This window comes from Mauremys reevesii, linkage group 11 (assembly GCF_016161935.1).
Source record: "Mauremys reevesii isolate NIE-2019 linkage group 11, ASM1616193v1, whole genome shotgun sequence".
NCBI classification, from domain to species: Eukaryota; Metazoa; Chordata; order Testudines; family Geoemydidae; genus Mauremys; species Mauremys reevesii.
Window position 1 is genome coordinate 10,058,984 of NC_052633.1, and position 21,426 is coordinate 10,080,409.

A 21,426-nucleotide genomic window follows, 5' to 3' on the forward strand; every position below is an offset into this window, starting at 1 on the left:
GACCTTACTTCTCTCTCCAGCTTCCTCCACAGCAGATAGTTATTTGGATTGCAGTGTATACTCTCTGTACTGTTCCGTGGAGCCATGGTAGCACGGGAGTGGGGAGTCAGAGATGGAGTCCAGTTCACAGCTAGGATGTGGGGCAAACCAGGTGCATAAACTGTCCATCTGAGCTGCCGGGAGAACAACACAGCAGTAGAAGTCCAGGAAGCTGAGACAAGCCACTGAAGTAGGTTACAACTCCTTGCTTCTCTGGCATACAGGGTAGGGAAGAGGTTCTGAACCAGGCCACCTAGACCACATTCTGACTGCTAGAGCCCATGGAGTTGGGATATTTGGAGAGAATAGTTGGGAAAAAATTGTAAAATTACTCAAAAAATAATTGATCAATTTACATCAATATTTGTTTTCACATATGGTTAAGTGACTTGCTGAAGGCTGAGAGAGTCTGTCAGAATCAGGAGTTTGTCTCCCAGTCCTGTGCTCAAATTCTCTTTCTCTAAAACTTGTATCTTCTGGCAATAGCTTAGGAATTTTTTTCCCCCTGAAACAAGCGATGTTCAGGGAAACATGTTTCAGGATTGGTCCTGCTTTGAGCAGGGGGTCGGACTAGATGACCTCATGAGGTCCCTTCCAGCCCTGATATTCTATGATTCAAGTGAGAATTGTGTATCATTAGTATGTTTTCTCCCACTCACAATCTGAGGCCTTGGATATTCAAAATGTTAAGCTATAAGACCAAAAACAATCAAGCTTTAAATGTAGATGACTTACAACTTTACAACATCTCTGCTGTTCTACTTATGGGCCTCTTCTGAGCAGACACTCCCTACGTTCTAATTTTCAAACTGCCATTGGGGAAGTTATCAATATGGTTTGTAGTGCAAAACAAGTGGGGTTTGAAGTAAGGCCAAGGAGTACTCAGATACTGAACTGGGCTATCCAGCAAAGAGAAATCCACTACAAGCAAAGGTAGCTTCCATCTTTTTGTTTGTCTACTTCTGCTTAAACTTTGATTGTTGTGTAGTGTGGTTATTTGTGGGACGACATCTCACAGTGAATAATGCATATTAGTGAAGGGCATCTGCAGTTAAAGTCCTGTATGAAAACCACCTCTTTTCATTTGTTGTTTTCAAAAGATTTTACCTTTAGCAGCTGATATATTTTTATTAAGCAAAGGAGCCAAGAATTGTAGGAATGAGGACATCTAGTCATTTGACTAGACAAGCCTTTCTTTAACTATTGCTCCTTTTTAAAAATAAAAAGCATAACTTTCCATAGACACAAATGTTTAAATCCTAAAAAAACAACCCATGGCAGCGAGTCTGAGTCCAGGTCAACAGCTTTGGGCTCATGGGGCTCGCTCTATGTGGCTAAGAATAGCAGTTTTCCGGCTCAGGCTCGGAGACACCTCCTCCCCCTCCCCCCCCCAGGTTTCAGAGCCCAAGGTCCAGCCTGAGCAGGAATGTCTGTACTGCTATTTTTAGTCCTGTTGCATGAGCCTTGTGAGCCTGAGTCAGTTGAGCCAGGCTCTGAGACTTGCTGCTGTGGGGTGGTTTGGGGTTTTTTGGTTAGTGTAGGTGTACCCTTAAATTTCCCCAGTTAGCATGATGTCAGCTAGTCTGATTTCAGTGCAATTGAGAAGTACTTAATGCCTTTCAGTGGTTTCCTTCCTCTTTCTTGCTTTGTCTCAGGTTAGCCTCCATAGAAAATAATCTGTTAATACTGGCGGTACATTTTGGTGATGAAAATTGAACATTGTTTTCCAAAGAAGCATTTAGCTGTATATACTTGAGTTCATTTCCTTGGTTACCGTTTACAAGGAGCTCTTGTAATCCTTGCCAGCTGAACTGTAAAGATGCCAGGTTGTGCCCATTGCAGAGACTAATGATGAAGTGGGGTCGTGGCATGGAAAACAAACTAGCTTTCTGCATAACTGTGCCTCAGAAGAGGGTATTTCTCAAAGCACTAATATAGATAGACACTCTTAAATGCCATGAGAACAGGATAAAAATGTTAAATAAAGGCACTACTTGAGCCACAGATAGAATCGTTTCAGTTAAACTCGGTCCAACTCTTTCAGTATGAAGTATTTTCTATCCATTCTGTCCATCAGAAAATGAGACTTGTGTTTTAAAGAACATCAAAACTACAAATCACAATTCTGCTTTGGAACTGCAGTAGAAGCATATTGGAATTTTACTGATGTTATGAGAACTTGTATTGGTTAGAATTAAATTAGAATATCATCTCTGTTCTAGACATTCTGTACTAATTTCACAGGTAAATGAGGCAGGGAAAGCTATGCAAAAAAGTTTTCTGTTTGGCCCAGTGTTAAAAAATCTTTATTTCTATTAAAAGGGTTGAAGCAAAAAGCTGAGTTTTTAATTAGATGTCCTTTCCTCAGACTTTGAAAATAAGTGAGTGTCTTTTAAAATAACTTACTTTGAAATAACTTCATGTTCTTTTTTAAGTGATGAGCCAGGTGTCTCATCAGACAGTATTCTGCAAAAAAAGAATACACATTCACATGTCCTATTAAGACCTCAGCTTGAATGCTCTACTGATGCTGCAGTAATGTACCTTAAACTAGAAGGTTTTGTCTTTCTGAGAAGGAGTTACACTGTGACTAAGGTATACCAGGTTTCTGTTGGCTTTTTGGTAAGGCTCTACTAGTTAATAGATGGGGGTATGTCCTTGTCTCCAATGTTTATGCTTTGTCAAAGAATCTATAAGATTGCAAACATTCCTATCCAGAATGATAATGGATGGAAATGAAATGCTGCAAGGTGGTTTGTGATAGTGTTACTTCACTGGTTACCACAACAAAGAATTTCTTAATCGTATTGTTTTGGCTGGACTGAGCGGGGTTGGTTGTATAAATAGAGCCCCCAAAGTTTTTGACATGCTCAGGTATTTTATGCAGGGTTTGCCTTTATCTGCTCCTACTCGAATCCCAACTTTCCTGCGGATCTGAAAAACTGACTCCCTGGTCTGGTGAGACACATACTATGGAGACAAAAATTCCTGGGTGTGCCCTAGCTTAGAGGCCAAACTTCATTGGCATTTGTTTATGCTAGCAATGATTCTGACATTCTTTATAGCAAACTTTATGGGCCTTCTACCATACTCCCTGTTTCCAGTTCACACAGGAGCTCTTTCATGATTCATTTGGGCGTTTCAAGTCCCTTCCAGTTTCAGTCCCATGGAGTTTGATGTTTAGGGTTTAGGCTCCATAATCATATGTGCATATATAGCATGCAGTATGTTTCTGTGTGACTGCAAATCATATACATGTGCAATACCCTGATATATTCCACAGGGGAGGGGGAAAGATGTCTTCAGTATCCTTTGATTAATAACTGTGCTAGCTTCCTGATCCTTTTAACTTTACTGCTGCTTTTCTAGTTAATTATTACTAATGCTGCTGCTCTTGTAGGCTTATGAAAAAAAGAGACAGCTCCCTTTTTGTTTCTGTTTTTGTTAGTCTACAAATAATGCACTGAAGGGTCTACACTGTTAACTTTCTCTTTGGGCTGCATTGGGATGGCATTGTAGGCAAGCACACTTCTGGTGTGAGCATTAGGCTTTTTCCGTAACTGTCTTCCTATATTTAATAAAATTCACTCTCATTTATTTAATTTCTTTTTGCAAGGTGGGTTCTTACAGGTGTAGCAAATGAATGTGTTTGAAAAATGGACCCCTGACTAGCTAGTTAAAAATTTGAAAATAGGAGTCCTGCAGAAATTCCCCAGTGTAATAGTTTCGTAACTTCTCTCTCCTCATACCATCTCCAGTTGCTTGGATTCCTACCCAGGTGCCTTAGCCAAATCCTTTCTTGGAGAGTCTTTTTTGCATAATTTGCTAATTAGAAGTAATATGCTGCTGCCTCATCTTTCTGAAGCAGTCTCCAGACCCCAGAAGACCACACTACATAAGTTACTTTAGATGGTTATCTTTGCAATCATAAAGGCTACAAACATTTTTAAAACAAATGTAATTTCTGGAAAAATTGATAGGTTAGCCAACCCCCCACTTTCCAGTGAATGAGACCGAGCCACTGGTCAGTGGATTTTGTCCAAGTCTCTAATGAACACTTTATCTCCAGTTTACAGTACGGACCTGTTTACACATGAATCTGCTTAACGTGCGGTAGCGCCGTGCCTCCCAGTGCTACCAATTTAACACGTGAGACTCGTTAACACACGGTACAGGAACTTGCTATGTAGCGCTACAGATTTGCTCGCTAACTCACGGATATAGAAATCGACAGGAAGTGTGGAGCAGAAATGTGTTGTATGTCTTTACTGCCAATGGGGTGGGGAGAAGGGGCAGCAATGTTAAAGTGCTGCCGCGGCAAAGGACCCTGCAGCACTTTAAGGTCCCTGCCCCTTTTGCGTCCTCCCCCCTCGACCACTGACGGGCGGGGGGGTGGAAAGGGAGCAGCTGCCCCGGGGCCAGCGATTTAAAAGGGCCCCGGGGCTCCGGACACCACTACCACAGCAGCGGCGTCTGGAGCCCCAGGCCCTTTAAATCGCCACTGGAACCCCGGGCAGTGTGGACCAGGAGGTCTGGAAGGGCTGGCTGGGGGACGCTGACCCTAGCCCCGCCCCTTCTGCCTGAGGCCCCACCCCTTCCAGGGGCCAGAGCCGCCCCAGTCCTGGACCAGTAAGTGTCCTGAGCAGGGGCGGCTCCAGGCCCCAGCATGCCAAGCGTGTGCTTGGGGCGGCAAGCCGCGGGGGGCGCTCTGCTGGTGCCACGAGGGCGGCAGGCAGGCTGCCTTCGGTGGCTTGCCTGTGGAGGGTCCGCTGGTCCCATGGCTTCAGTGGACCTGTCGCAGGCGTGCCTGTAGAGGGTCCACTGGTCCCGTGGTTTCGGAGGACCTCCCGCAGGCACGCCTGCGGGAGGTCCGCCGAAGCCGCGGGACGAGCAGACCCTCCGCAGGTAAACCGCCGGAGGCAGCCTGCCTGCCGTGCTTGGGGCGGCAAAATCCCTAGAGCTGCCCCTGGTCCTGAGTTACTTTCACCCCTGTGTAGTAGTAGTAATGTTTTTATTAGATTACACATTTGAATTTATGTTCTTGCAAAGTGCTGTTAACAGATAGGCCTGCAGTATTTGGGATGCTGTGAATACGTATGTAATCCTAGATAATTATATATGTGTATATATAGACATCTTAAGTTTTTTCAGCATGGCCCTCTTAACCCTTGGTCCATTAACCCGTGGTCATGATGGCTTGACTCCCGACATCCGTGTTTAAACAAGTCTGTACTGTACTAACATTACAGCCACCGCCATCAACCTGAGGCAGTTGAGTAGTTAGACTCTCGGCCAAGCAACATGAATCAGCTTTGAATTTGCAAACCCTGGGGAAGGCCACCCATGCGTTCCAAATTGTGTTTTAGCTTGTTTACTTACAGAATCTCATAAGCCATTTCTTTCTCTTCACAACACCTTAATTTTTTTAGGTGTGGTTGGGAGGTGGGGATGAGTTTTCATAGATTTAAAAAGCTCTGGGGTGTAAAGGTACCTTTATATTCCTAGCATCTAGTCCTTCTATTTGATTACCTGCACGGACACTGATATGCAACACGTTTTGTCACAACATATGAGTGCTTCACATTTTAAGAATTAAATTGTATAATCAACATACCATAGACAAATCTGCAACTTTAAACAGTATGAGTCTTGCAACCTGTGTATAAAATCTCAACCCAACCCTGTTTTTAAAAAAAAGTTCTGTGTCCTGAAAGCTGCCAGCTCTGTTAACCTGCAAGTGCCATTAGGAATGGGTCTCTGCTGAAAACACACAGCTACTGGTCCTTGAATTTTATCCCATGAGTCCACAGTGGTCCTTAACATCCCTGACTGATAATAGGGAAAGAGGGATTTTCTCAAGTAACCAGGTAGCACAGTGATTTGCACATGGAAGCAAACATATCCAGTGTAGAATCTTAGGCACAGGTACTGCATATAGTCAGCTGCCCACCAAAGCTGGGTGGCAGACTGGAATGTGTCTGCAGCTGAAGCTGCTTGGTGGTCTCCCAAAGCAATCCTAAATAAAGTATATTACTGTAATTCAATTTGTAGATGACAAAGGCATAGAATAATTCAAAAGAGTAGCTGTCTTGGAGAAGTGTGTATGATTTGAAGTTTGTTGTCTCTTCAACAGAATTTCTCCATTAAGAATTTGTGTGACAGTTTCCCCATAACTTAAAATTTGTATTCAAGAAAAGAACTGTCTAGAGCCAGGCATAATGCTATGCAAGCTCTATTACACTTTTTTTTCTGATGTGTAATACCTCTGCTGCTCTGACCTTCGGCCTGATGTGAGAAGAAATTGCCACCTTGCAATATGGAGACCATCAAACTAAATGTCTGGCCAAAAGAGGACTTGAATAGGGAAAAAAGTGTACTAATATACTGAGCTACCTAGCTCCTGAAATTTCTTTCTACATCCCTATTGAGGACGATGCCTGTTGAAGAGAAAGTTGTTCCAAGATGAATGGAATGTTCTTGCATTTTCTGAAAAATAGGCAGGAAATATCTTGAACTGGAAGAAATATTTGAAGTACAAACAGCATTGATTGTTCACCATGTGTGGTGGTTTTGGTCTCCGGTCTGTCCTTAGGTCATAGTCAAATTCAGGGAAAAAACATAGGGTAAGTGGTACTTTGTATGATCATAAATCAGAGAATTTTCAATGTTGATATTCCCCTTTCTATAATTTAGTAACCCTCTTAAGGAAACTTGCCAGTTAATGTAAAGTGAAAGGAAGAGTCAGCAAATCTGCTGATCCAAATGTCACTGGATGAATGAGTGTTCTGATAGACCAAGGGGAGCAGGCATATGGTTCTGTAAACTCTAGCGTTCTGTTACTCCTGTGGGACAGTGCAGGTCTATTATGAAAAAGCAAAGTTGCTATTTTTTTTATAAATAAGGTGTTTTCTCAAATGACAACATTGAAGGACAGCTTGTAAATTATGCATACTTGGAGCACTTCTGCAGGGGAAGCCTTGTAGAATATGCTTGGCCTTGCTGGAACAATGGGACATGGTTGGTGTTCAGGAACTCACTGAATAAAATTACTGTGAAGTACTAGCCTGTGAATATAAAATTCTTCCATGCACTTAAAAATGAATTAAGAAAACAATCTGCCTGTTATATGGATGATACCATGGGAACAGCATGAACTACCGAGGTCTTCGGCTGGAACTGGCAGTAGGTTGGGAGTTTATGGAAAAATTGAACTTTGTTGCTAGGTGGAGCCTCTACAGGCTTCTCCATCCTTTGCTGGCTGACCAGGAAGGAACATAATGGCTTGGTTGCTGGGTAACAACCTATTTTGCTTGTCCATGCAATGTAAGGAATGGGGCCAAGAAGAGAGGACTCTGTTAACAACAACCTCCCCAACCCCCCCCAAAATGTCAACAGCTGAAAAATAGCCACTGAGATTTAGATAATCTTCTCAGGTCCGTCTCTATTTCCTGTCTGCGGTTTTCTTTGTGGGAGATGGTGTGCATGCATACATTAGGCGAAATTCTGACCCCATTAAAGTTAATGGGAGTTTTGCTATTGACTTGAACATGGCCAGGATTTTGCCTGTTGTGCATAGATCTGTCCTACTGCACCTATAAATATTGTGCAGCATTATACTAAAGGTGAAATCTGCTGGGGGATTTGCCCATAATCATTCCAATATTTATTTATATGCATTCACCTGATCATTTCTGAGTGCTGAGGAAAAAAACCTAAAAATTTGCTAAACCAAAATAAGCCCAGGATGACATTTCAGATGGTATAGAGAGAAGAGAAATGTGCAGTTTAATTCCAACCTGATAGCCTGGAGAAATGCAGTGAGTATATGAAAGAAAGTGACTTAAAAGTGTGATAATGTGCATTAGTATTTGGTTTGAGTTTGGGGGAACAAAACGTTAGTCTGTTTTGGTTTAGTGTTTAAGGAATTTTAGAACACTATGAAATGTGCTGGTGTCCAACTGCATCTCCTGATTGACAACATAAGAATGGCCATACCGGATCAGACCAAGATCCATTTAGCCCAGTATCCTGTCTTCTGACAGTGGCCGATGCCAGGCCCTTCAGAGGGAATGAGCAGAACAGGTAATCATCAAATGATCCATCCAAAATGATCTATCCAAAGTTGGTAGAGTACAGGTAGTGACAGTTTAGGATTCTCTTAATTATTCTGCTGTTGTCCTTCATCCTTAACCAATAGTGTACAGATTTCGGTGAACTCTAAATTAAAAGCTGTCAACCTCTCCACCTTCGTTCCTTGCGTTTTGTTCTCTTTTTTAATCAATTTGAATTAAGTTCCTATTCATTACAGAAATGAAGTTTTCCTTGTGTCACACTCAACACTGATGACCCTACCTGTCTGTTTTTTAAAATAAAATCTACATAAATAAAGCCAGCATACTTATGTAATTGTGCCAAAGTGGCAGTCTCTTCACAGTTGGATTTTTCCAAGATGTGAACATCGGTCACATGTGAGAATCCACTCAAGCATTATTGAATGTAAACTTTCAATGCACCCAGAGTAAGCAGCTTGGGTAATGTCCATATCCTAGATGGCAGACATGTAAACACAGGCCTATATTTTAATGTAGTTATTGCTGATGATGGGTTTTTTGCTTCACATTATGAACATGAGAACGACCATACTGAGTCAGACTGAAGGTCCCTCTAGCCCAGTATCCTGTCTTCTGACAGTGGCCAATGCCATGTGCCCCAGAGGGAATGAACAGAATAGGTAATCATCAAGTGATCCATCCCCTGTCACCCATTTCCCAGCTTCTAGCAAACAGAGGCTAGGGACACCGTCCCTGCCCATCCTGGCTAATAGCCATTGATGGACCTATACTCTATGAACTTGTCTAGTTCTTTTTTTAACCCTGTTATGGTCTTGGCCTTCACAACATCCTCTGGCAAGGAGTTCCACAGGTTGACTGTGTGTTGTATGGAAAAAATACTTCCTTTTGTTTGTTTTAAACTTGCTGCCTATTAATTTAATTTGGGTGACCCCTAGTTCTTGTGTTATGGGAAGGAGTAAATAACGCTTCCTTATTTACTTTCTCCATACCTGTCATGATTTTATAAACCTCTATCACATCCCCACCCAGTTGTCTCTATTCCAAGCTGAAAGGTCCCAGTCTTATTAATCTTGATGGCCTCAGATGGAAGCCATTCCATACCCCTAATCGTTTTTGTTGCCCTTTTCTGAACCTTTTCCAATTCCAATATATCCTTTTTTGAGATGGGATGACCACATCTGCGCACAGTATGAAAAGTTGGGTAAAAGGCAAAAAGGAATTCTGTTTACAAGTGGGTCTCAGAATTTTTTTGGATTTTAAAAATAAGTTTATGCACTTGATGAAACTTATGCCAGTAGTAGCACAAGAGGCTTCATAAAGCAGCACAAACTATTTGTATTTGACAGCCTGTAAAGTGATGGCTATAGAAAGCACTACAGCAATAAGCACATCCTGTTTTTGGTGTCATAGTGCTGGTTGTGGCAAGACTAGTAGCAACATTGAATGATGTTGCAGCAAACTTCCAGATGACGACAGTTGCTTAGTCAAAGGTCCTGTGCCTAGGCAAGAGGAAAAATCAGCTTGTCTGCCTTCCTGCACCTTTGGAGCCAGCTGCTCACTTGCTGACTCAAGAACTGTAGTTACTGACAGGCGTGGAGCTGTAAGCTATTACTGTCCTGCCGTTCCCTTGAAGTAGGGTGGGGAGAGTAGGTGGAAACTTCGATACAAATAAGAACTGAAAGTTTTTTGTGAGAGGAAGTCTGTGCTTGTGCTTGTGTTTTCTGAAGCAGCGAAGGAAGGATTCATTTATTAAGCACACAGACTCCTGTGCTCCCTAGAGCACCTATGTGACTCGCCCTGTGTCTTGACCACTCCCCTAGGTGGACTTCTGTGTCAGCAGCGCAGGATCTGCATTCCACCGATGACTGAAATTTGAGGATTTTTGAGAGGCGGACAGAGTCCTCTTGTTTGTTTGGATAAACACTTGACAAGCTGGATCAGAAATACTTTCCTGGGATGTTAAGCAAATAAAGCAGAAGCCTAGCAAGTAGTAGGGTGGATATTTTGTTTCCCTTTTCGTGTATGAACTTCAAAGGCTCTGAAGTTGAATAACAAACTTTGCAGCCATGCAAACGGAAGCAGACTGCTTCAGTCCAGAAGCTCAGAAACTGGTAAGGAGGGTGGTGGGGAAATAATCTGCTATTCCAAATCTTCTATTGTTTGTGCTGTCTTTAAAATTTAAAAATGAGGTACTAGTTAATGGGTGTATTTGTTCAAAGCTCCACTGCCTGTTGTGCGCTTGACACGTTAGTCTCCGATTACATTTAAGAAGCTGTGTTTACTGTTCTGTACAGTAGGAAGTGAATGTGCATACATACGTTAGATATAAACGTTGTGCTTTATGCACCAGAATACACATTCCATGAGTCTGCAGTTATACTTTTACAAAGAACAATTCAGTTTACCTGCTTGTGTTGTGATGTTTCTAATAACTGTATAAATGTTCTTGAATATTACTCATTGTTACTGTTTTATACAGCAAAGAAGCTTTTAGAAAATGGTTTCTATTCTATATACAAAATGTACAATATATAATTTAATTGAAGAAATTTGTGAGAAGTGTGATCGTTATCATAAGGTAAAAGATCTTACCCACGAACTATGGGAATTCAAATTCTTTTCCCCAGGCTCTGAAAAGTGCCAGTGTAATATTACCCTGGAAACGCCAACAAAAAAACTCTGTACAGCTCAAATGCATTTCAGCTAATAGAACTGTATGTCTTGCATTTTGCTGGTATACTAGAAAGAATGGTTGGTGTGTCATCTCAGATTCTCAGCCTCGAAGGGAATGTAAGGTGGGGAGGAGAGTTGATGTTCATCATTATTTTCCTTTGACTTTTTTCTTGATATTCTTCCTTTTTTTTTCATTTGAACTTGAAGCTTTTGAGCCTGTTGCTGCAATTGATCTACTCCATAAGCTTTTTCTGTCACTGTAGTTGGTGTCAGCCTCCTACGTGTTAACATTTTACATGTATAAATACAAACATTTGGAGAAACAATAAGGACACGCATCTGAACGTGAAATGTGTCATTTGGGAGAGCTCTTTCAACGAGACAGTCAGATACTGTAGAAAAGAAACATTTGGCATACATTCAGCTTGCTGCCAGCAAAATGGGTGTTCCTGTGTATTGCAGTCAATCTTGCAGAGAGCGAGGGGGGATTGTAAGAGGTAACTCTAAACTTAAGTTGTTACTTAAAAAGTTAACTTCTCTCTGCAAGTCAAAACCCTTAATTTGTCTCTGAATTTCTAGCATTATTCCCCACTATGCCTGTTTCTTGCCCTTTGGTGACACTGGTGGCAGCTTCCCCGTGGGGTGGGTATGAATGATACCAAAGGTATGTCTACACTGCAGATACACCCCCTCCCTCCTCCCCGCTAGCCAATACCAGCTGACTCAGTCCAAACCCCGTGCGCCTAAGGGGCTATTTAATTGCAGTGTAGAGGTTTGGGCTTGGACTGCAGCCCAAGTTCTGGGACCCTTCCACCTTGCAGGGTCCTAGAGCCCAGGCGCCAGCCTGAGCCCAAACGTCTGTCCCCAAGTTGACTTCCACTTGCAATACATGAAGGTGGGCTCCTCCCCCACCAAAGCAGCTCTCACTCCTTGAGCTTGCCCTGTGGACCTTTTTTTCTAAACAAATTCATGTATTTTAAAACAGATGGGGATTGAGCTCCCACCTGCTTAAACTGTAGTTTAGTCACTAATTCACAGCATCAGAAAGGCTAAATGCTCTGTGCTGGGCCTCATACAACATAAAATAAAGCAGGAACGTGAGAGGCCCTAGGGTTAGCTCAGTCCCTATTGTTCCTTGTTACTTCTAAACGTTACCTTTAGATGATTACTACTGACCAAATGCAATAATTACGTTTCATATCAATACTTCAAATATTAAATATTTTTAATAAGTTATTTTTCTCAGGCCTAGTTTAAAAAAAAAGTTGAAAATGCCGAGTCAGTTACTATCTATTCCTTGTTTGGCCTATTGCAAAAAAAAAAAATCTAAACCATTTATAGCTTGATTTAGTGTGTGAGCAGACGTGCCAACAGAGTTTTAGCTTACTGTTCGAAGTTCCAAAACAGTTCCTTGTATGCACATGCAATGCACAAAAGATTTACACTGGAAACAGGCATTCATGGGTTTATATCTAAGGTGTGGATTTTTGAGTGTAATTAGTGCATTTATACATGATTAGGTTGCTGAAGGAGAAACTTGGTTTAATTTTTCTCTTGGTGCAGTCTATATAGGTGAAAGGTGAAGAGTTAAACTGGCTCCTCAATGGTCCAGGAGTCAGAATAAGCTATGCAAAGTAGCTTGAAGCTCATTCCTTAGCAATGGGGCTATGTTTGTGAAGCATTATGAACTGAGATAAACATTTTCTGAGGAATTGGAGGGGTGAGGCCTATTAGTCTGGTCACCTGGGTACTTCCCTATATTTTGTTGTTGAAAGTAAAGAATTAAGGAATATTCCACAAATCAAACTGTTCTTGTAGGTGAACAATTCCAGTATTTCTAAAAAAAAATTAAAAAAAAAAACCCACTTCAGAATTTGGCAATATTAATAAACAGTGGGACAGCTTTGATTTAAATTTTATTATTTTACTGGAAAATTGTAAAACTTTGCTTTAAATACATGAACAGTCGTTTGTTTTTATTTTTAAAATACCATTTGTGTGGTTGAGTTGGAACTGATGGTCTGCTTCCTGAGCCGTCTGGTCTCATCCATCTTGTTCATTCAGTGACACTTGGATGTAAAACAACGTTATCTGGTACCGGCTGGCGTTTGGTTCTCTCTTTAATTTAGGTCATGATTGCTTCACTGGTGAGAAGGAAGGAGTGATGACAATTTCATTTCAGTAACTGAGTAACCCATTCATTAAATTTGCATCTTATTAAACAAAGGTGATGGGGAATAAATGTACAAAAATGTCTGGTCTTGTTGCTAGTAATTATGGCTGAAGATAGCACTGTTTAGCGAAATGGGTTATTTTACAAGCAATGTACCACTTGGCTAGAGAAATTTTAAACTGCTAATCCACAGCAAAGCCTTGGTTACGTTGCTTTATTTTTCCACTCTACTGATTGAATGTATATCATAGACAAGTGAAATGAAGGCCAGTACAGAAGTATGGAGAAAACAGGCCTTTAACTGTGAAACAGTGGGGCAGAACTGATTATTTTTTCCTGTTAATCAGGAAAAACATTCAAAACATAAACTGTTACATGTCTGTCTTAGCATAATAGTAGTAACTTAAAGCAGAAAGGGAGAATAAATTGATTCTCGAGATGGAAAAAAATATTGTGACTGTTGCATACAGATTGTCACTTTGGTAGGTTACTGAACTTTCAGTGAGATTGTTTGTTTTAATTAGTGCTTTAATAATGTGATCTGCATAAGAATGAACTCCTACAGGCAATTTGTTTCTGCTCACAAGCTGTTTCTTTAACCCTTTTCCTTCACAGAAAGCAAATGCTGTTGGCTTTGAATATTAGACCCTTGGTAAAACCAAGTCTCTCTGAATAATTGTACTGCTTTAATGATTTATCTCAAGAGTTTGAAGATTTCTATACCTGGAATCGTTCATGGGGATTACAAAGGTCATTATGGCTGGGTTTCTTGCTGTCCACAGTTTCCTGTCTCTGGCTGTTTGTCAGGAGTTGCAATTTAACAGTGGAGTCTGCATGTTTCAGAGAGGTATTTCTTTATGCATGCACATCTTTAGAGTATGCATCATAGAAACCTGATCGTAATCAAGTCCATCAGTTTTATCTTGATGTAAATATATTTCTGAATGTTACTTCCCTGTGCTTGGAGGGGACAATGTGCCCTTTAGGCAGGAAGTTAGAACTTCCTTAGTCATTGTTCTATTATATACTGGCTATGCTGGGGCAGTGTTAAAAATGGGTGTAAATACAATATTGTAGGTGATCATTCCAACTGGACTTCTGGTTTAGATTAGTATTGGTATTTAGAAGGTGAGACGCCTGTAATTCTAGATAACTAACCCTAATTTCGGTTCCCTGGCATTAAGTGGTGACCTTTGTCTGCAGGTGAAATCAAAAGTAATTGACATGTTCAAGATGCTGTATTGGAGCTAGAGAAACTGACTAGATTTACAGGCTGCAGTATTCTTTTCGTACCTGGGCGATGTTGGAGAGGTTGAACGCAATAGGTAGGATAAATATCTGCTATTAAATAGGATTTATTTCCATTTAAAAAAATAGGTCACTTAAGTTTTTTATTTAGAGTGGAGAAACCCAGAGTGTAAGGTAGAGAAGAACATCAAACTTTTCTTTTGTAGCAGTGTATCTATTTTAGGGCCTGTAGTGGCTTTAAATATTTAGGCGTTCTGCTATAATGATTCAGAAATGTCACAGTATGCATTTACTGCTGTATTTTGGACAACTTCAGTCGAAAACTGTAGTTTTTGTAATAATGCTGGTGTCTGTGCCATCCTTGCCACAGTAATTCTCTTCTTTCCTCTATCCTATCCCAGGCACTCTTTGGAACTCTTCTCTATTCTTTTGCATGATTGTGGGTTGTGAGTTCATGTGAGTGCATGGGTTGTGAGTTCAGTCCTTGAAGGGGCCATTTAGAGATATGGGGCAAAAATCTGTTGGATGATTTAATTGGGGATTGGTCCTGCTTTAAGCAGGGGGTTGGACTAGATGATCTCCTGAGGTCCCTTCCAACTCCGATATTCTATGATTCGCCTAACAGAAACAGTAACTTCATCTTTTTCACCTCTCAGACAAGGAGCATACAAAAACTTTTTAAAGTGTAACTGGACTTCAAATTTTATTCAGTGTTCTGCTTCTTTCTCCAGTAGTTACATTTGTATGAGTGCCAGTCTGTTTTGGATAAATTTCTTAGAGGCCTGTATTCCCCCCTGTGGTGTTGGCAGTGTTTGAAGGATGAAGTAATCTACAAATCAGCTGCCTAACCTGGGGTAAATAGTTACTTTTAACCTTGAATACCATGAGAAGTTCTTCCCATCAAACTTCAAGATTCTCGTGTTAATTTCATTCATACTTTTTACTCCTGTAACATTTTGTAGATTTTTTTTCATAATTTATTTTTAAAGTCCATTGTCAGTATTGCAAACTCCAGATATTCAAAAATCATGAGTCAGGCTCACCAAAAATCATGAATTGGCTTTAAGATCATGAGATTATATAAAAATAATAAATTTGATGTTTTATTAGCCTTCCGTTTGCTTTGTTTTTAATAATGAAGGCTGAAATAACCACATATCCACTTGACTCCAGGAGCTGGGGCTTTAAGGTAAACAATTATGATGAGATTCGTGACAAAATCATGAAGGTTGGCAACGCTTTGGTAATTTCACTAATGTGAAGTTCAGCAGCCTCCTCACATTTGGGGATCTTTCTCCCGTCATCACCCCCTCAAGTTAGACCCAAGTTAGTCTTTGACATGCTTATCTGCTTGGACTGGAGGAGGGCCAAATTCATTGAGGCAAAGCCTGTTCTGGCTTAGTTAGGAAACAGCAGGAGAGAAATATGCAATTAAAATTGCTACTTGCATGATGCACAGGAAATCAGGATATTTATAGCAGAAAACTGAACACAAGCAAGCTAAGCCAGACACTTCCGAACAGAGATCTAGTCCATCTTGAATGCTAAAAAACACCTCTTTGTGGAGGAAGTGTTTAATTTTAATGAGTTCTCACACTACAGCATTCTCCTCTACTTCAGTTCTTATACTGCACCCTTCATTGTGATCTGGTTTTTAATGTTTCTGTAAAGTTCAGCTTGAATGAAGTGTCACGTGATGCCTGTTAATATGTTAACTGATTTTAAGTGCTCTGGGTGCAGTAATATAATTGTACACAATAGTTCTCATTTGTCACAACTTTACCATCTTGACTAAAATTTTTAGATTTAAAATGAGTCTCTGCTGTTAATCTCCCAGGTTAACAACACAAACCTTCCCTGCAGCGTTCAGTGGATGTTTGAGCCATCTATAGAACTTAATGCTCAGATTTTCATGACATTTCACTGTGTGTAAAGTCTCTCTTGTAGTTAATCATCTGACTTTAGAAGTAACTTGTGCAGTGCACAGGAATCCCTGCACACAACATTAGAAACCTCACCCCTCGATTGGAGAACCTGACTTGGGAGTGGCCTTGGACAAGTAGAGACTGGAATGCATTATGATTAGTCTCTCTGAAAGGGTGTGGTCTGTAATGCTGTTACTTTCCCAGATAGCTGCTTTCCAGAACACCACTGAATTTTCTGGGGCAGTTGGTTAGCGTCCCACCTGAACCTTGGACAGTGCTTTTGAACTGCATGCATAGGTGTACTTGCTGCGTGAGGAAGGGAGCTTAGATGACAGAGAACAAGTAAGCTGTCAAAACAACAGGGTGGATGATACAGGGCTGCCAGTTGAGGTTTTTCCTTTACAAATCAATCTACTCTAAAAAATGAAAATTAAAAATCTTGTTTTGAAATATTGGGTTGCAGCTTAAACAACTTGGCAACTATAACAGGTATTAACAATATATAAATGGTCATTGCTGCTTGTCATGCTGACCAGTATCATCTTGTTGCCCAGTGCTCCTAACGTATTTGTTGTATTCACCTGTTGTCTCTCATCTTACACTTTGTCAGCTTTTATGGGCGGTGTGCACTTCTTTTTTCATGATTGTACGGTGTTTAGCACAATAGGGTTGGGGCCTCTAGGTGCTACCACAATACAAATAGGCAGTCTGATAAAATGCTGGAGAGGGGCAGCATAAACATACACAGTGTGTGTGTGATGAGCACTTAATTAAAAATGTAATGCTGAAACCGTTCTAAATGCAAAAACAAATTGGTTGTAACATACATATTGATCTCAATAAAGTGGATTATTTTAAAGTAAGTACTAGTGCCTTTTTTGGAATTATGCTGCATTGATTTTTCCAGTGATGCTGCTTGCAACTTCACAATATGCAGTATTGGTTGTAGTTAGCAATTTTTATTTTATAATATGCAACAATCAGTCAGCAGGAATCCAAACATGTTTGTCTTTGATTCTAAGAACTGGTTATGTTAAGTATTTAATTCTAAATAACTATGTGGTCATGAGCAAGAATATACTTATAAATTAAAATACACCATCTTGGGAAACTGTCATTAGTTAACTGAAACTCCTAAATGTAAATTTGTTCTCTTCCATTAACTCTGTGTGTATGATTTGAATTGACATCTATTGGATGGAGTGAAAATATATTGACTTTGCTGCCTGAATATTCTGAGGATATATTGATTTAAACAGAATAAACTAGTAGATCCCTAGGGAGTGTATTCATCTTTAAATATTTTTGTCGTTAAAACTGAAAGCAAACTGATAGTCAAAGGTAAAATTTAATTGAATACAGTATTAAACTAAAATGTTCTTCACAGAAAGTAACACAATGGATAGCTACATCTGAAAGACCTGTAGTGGGGACATGTGCGTGACATGTAAACTTTAGTTTGGCCCTTCTTTGAAATTGAAGGGTGGAGGAGAAAGTGAATGAATACATGCACAACAGAACCTGAATTTACAAGAATATCAAATTTCAAATATAGGCTGGTAGCTGTGAGAATCTGGGCTTCCTTTGCTACATATTTTAAGAAATGGATGAAGCCCAGAAAGGTTTTAATGTGAAAAGAAACTTCCCTTCTGTCTCACCTTGCTTTTCTGAGTAGAGAGAAGGGGTGGGGTGGTTCAGATTGCTCAGACAAGCTCTCTGGCTTGTTTAAGGTGTGGCACCAGTTGTGACTCCAGAGAGTCCTGTGAAGAAAATTTGTGCAGGTGGGAAAGAAAGGAAGATAAATGTGAATAATTTCTTGGCTCCAACAGATTACATGATATCTTGCTCTGAAAGGAAGAGTGGTTAACAGATGTTTTTACCTTAATGGTGGGAGCTTTGGCTTTTTCAAAGCTCAGACTTAATGGGAGCTGCATTAATGTTCCTCTGAGTTGAAACAAGGATTGTAAGCTTTTGTACATTTTTTGGCTTACAACAATTTGTATATATTCCGGTATGATCAACTAAAGCATGAAAAATTTACAAAAACACAAATATCTTAATCAAAACCAATAAAATTACAGTTCACTTTTCTTTAATTCAGTTGATTTGTTGCTTATTTTTATCTTTCATAGAATCATAGAGTACAATTTAAGTACAATTAAAAAGAACATCTCCAAATAGCACTATGTGCCCTAATATCAATTAGAATTTCATACTATACAAATCTTCCATTGTTGTATGCAGTGGTGTTGTAACTGGGTCAGTCCCAGAATATTTTAGAGCAGGTTCTACATTTAAAATGCTGTAGCGGTGAAGCTATGACGCTTCAGGGAAGATGTTACTATGCCGATGGGAGAGCTTCTCCTGTCGGTGTAGTTAATCCACCTTTGCAAGAGGCAGTAGCTATGCCGATGGGAAAAGCCTTCCTGTCAGCATAGAATCATAGAAGATTAGAATTGGAAGAGACCTCAGGTCATTTAGTCCAACCCCCTGCTCAAAGGAGGTCAAACCCCAACTAAATTATCCCAGCCAGGGCTTTGTCAAGGTGGGCCTCTAAGGATGGAGATTCCACCACATCCCTAGGTAACCCATTCCAGTGCTTCACCATGCTCCTAGTGAAATAGTGTTTCCTAATATCCAACGTAGACCTCCCCCACAGCAACCTGAGACCATTGCTTCTTGTTCTGTCATCTGCCACCACTGAGAACAGCCAAGCTCCGTCCTCTTTGGAACCCCCTTCAGGTAGTTGAAGGCTGCTATCAAATCCCCCCTCACTCTTCTCTTCTGTAGACTAAATAAGCCCAGTTCCCTCAGCATCTTCTTGTAAGTCATGTGCCTCGCCCTCTAATAATTTTTGTTGTCCTCTGCTGGACTCTCTCTCTCCAATTTGTCCACATCCCTTTTGTAGTGGGGGGACCAAAACTAGATGCAATACTCCAGATGTGGCCTCACCAGGGCCGAATAGAGGGGAATAATCACTTCCCTCAATCTGCTGGCAGTGCTCCTACTAATGCAGCCCAATATGCCGTTAGCCTTCTTGGCAACAAGGGCACACTGTTGGCTCATATCCAGCTTCTTGTCCACTGCAATACCCGGGTCCTTTTCTGCAGAACTGTTGCTTAGCCAGTCGGTCTTCAGCCTGTGGCGGTGCATGCGATTCTTCCTTCCTAAGTGCAGGACTCTGCACTTGTCCTTGTTGAATCTCATCAGATTTCTTTCACCTAATCCTCCAATTTGTCTAGGTCACTCTGGACCCTATCCCTACCTTTTAGTATATCCGCCTCTCCTCCACAACTTAGTGCCATCCATGAACTTGCTGATGGTGCAATTCATCCCATCATTCAGTTCATTAATGAAGATGTTGAATAAAACTGGCCCCAAGACTGATTCCTGGGGCACTCTGCTTGATGCCAGCTGCCAACTAGACATCGAGCCAATGATCACTAGCCGTTGATCCCGATGATCTAGCCAGCTTTCTATTCACCTTATAGTCCATTCATCTAATCCATACTTTTTTAACTTGCTGGCAAGAATACTGTGGGAGACCGTATTAAAAGCTTTGCTAAAGTCAAGGTGTATCATGTCCACCACTTTCCCCATATCCACAGAGCCAGGTATCTCCTCATAGAAGACAATCAGATTGGTCAGGCATGACTTGCCCTTGGTGAATCCATGTCGACTGTTCCTGATCACTTTCCTCTTTTCCAAGTGCTTGAAAATAAATTCCTGGAGGACCTGCTCCATGATTTTTCTGGGGACTGAGGTGAGGCTGTAGTTCCCCGGTTTCTCCTTCTTCCTTTTTTTAAAGATAGGCTCTGGATTTGCCTTTTTCCAATTGTCCAGGACCTGGCTCTGCAATCACGCCAGCCAACTCCCTCAGCACCCTCGGATGCATTGCATCCGGCCTCATAAACTTGTGCATGTCCAGCTGTTCTAAATAGTCCTTAATCTGTTCTTTCACCACTGAGTGCTGCTCACCTCCTCCCTATACTGTCCAGTGCAGCAGTCTGGGAGCTGACCTTGTCTGTGAAGACCGAGGCAAAAAAAGCATCAAGTACTTTAGCTTTTTCCACATCCTCTGTCACTAGGTTGCCTCCCCCATTCAGGAAGGTCAGGGAAAGTGTGGGACCCTTATTCTTGTTGCTAACATATCTATAGATACCTTTCTTGTTACCCTTCACATCCCTTGCTAGCTGCAACTCCAGTTGTGCTTTGGCCTTCCTGATTATTTTTATACTCCTCCCTAGTCATCTGTCCAAATTTCCATTTCTTGTAAGGTTCCTTTTTGTGTTTAAGCTCATTTCTCTGTTAAACCAAGCTGGTCCCCTACCATATTTGCTATTCTTTCTGCACATCAGGATGGCTTGTTCCTGTGCCCTCAATAAGGCTTCTTTAAAATACAGCCAGCTCTCCTGGACTCCTTTCCCCTTCATATTAGCCACCATATAACATAGTGCTGTAGATGGACACAGACAGCTATAACATAGTGCTGTCTACAGGAGAGGTTAGGTCAGTATAATGGTATCGCTCAGGGGTGTGAAAAACAGGGCTGTGGACTTTTCACACGCCTGAGTGACATAATTATGCCAATATAAGTTTATAGTGTAGACCTGGCCAGAGAGACAAGGTGGGTGAGGTAATATCTTTTATTGCATCAACTTCAGTTGGTGAGAGAGACAAGATGGTCCAATAAAAGATATTACCTCACCAACCGTGTCTATCTAATGCAATACATATAGTGATTAAAATTATAGATTGAAGCCAATGCTTTCTTGAAAAGATTCCTCAATAATGATTTTAAAAATCTTTCCAGGAAAGCATTGGCTTCAATCAGTAATTTTAGTGTCTGGCTGCCAGGTAAAGTAGCTGCATATACTCTATACCAAATCCATACTTATCCCAATGGCTGAGGGGGTGGGGAAGACATTCCCTTTAAAGAAAGTTCCCTAACAAGCTATTCTGAGTGATGCAGGTTATGACCAATTCCCCTGGAGACTGAATTATCTCTTTCCCCTGTTTCAGAGTCCCAAGGGCATGCTAATAAATTTAGGCACTATATTTTAAATAAATTAATGCATATTGGATAGTGCAAAGCACCAGTAGCTACAGCATAATACTGTAACTTAACAAATTGCATTGCTCATAATCAGACGTTCGCCAAAGTGGGTACTGTACTTCTTGACAAACTTTGGCAACTGCAGCAGAGTTGTGAAACTGGAATTGCCAGTTTTTTTCTTGTGGTTCAGTGTTGCCTATAAGGGTATGGCTACACTTACGGTTTGCAGCGCTGGTCATC

General features: G+C 40.9%; 1 protein-coding gene across 42 annotated transcripts in view; it reads left to right on the forward strand.

Annotated features, from left to right (window-relative positions):
* LRRFIP1 (LRR binding FLII interacting protein 1) overlaps positions 1–21,426 on the forward strand; it is a 191,278-nt gene that overhangs the window by 52,924 nt on the left and 116,928 nt on the right. The window contains exon 1 of one of the 42 annotated variants that reach the window (XM_039493946.1): positions 9,593–10,222. The exons of 39 other annotated variants lie outside the window; for them this stretch is intronic. In XM_039493946.1, the coding sequence (XP_039349880.1) occupies positions 10,178–10,222 (45 nt within the window). In that variant the 5' untranslated portion in view covers positions 9,593–10,177. Of the gene's footprint in view, positions 1–9,592; positions 10,223–21,426 lie in introns of those variants that run through there. 2 more of the 42 variants (XM_039493954.1, XM_039493980.1) reach the window with 2 other exon arrangements.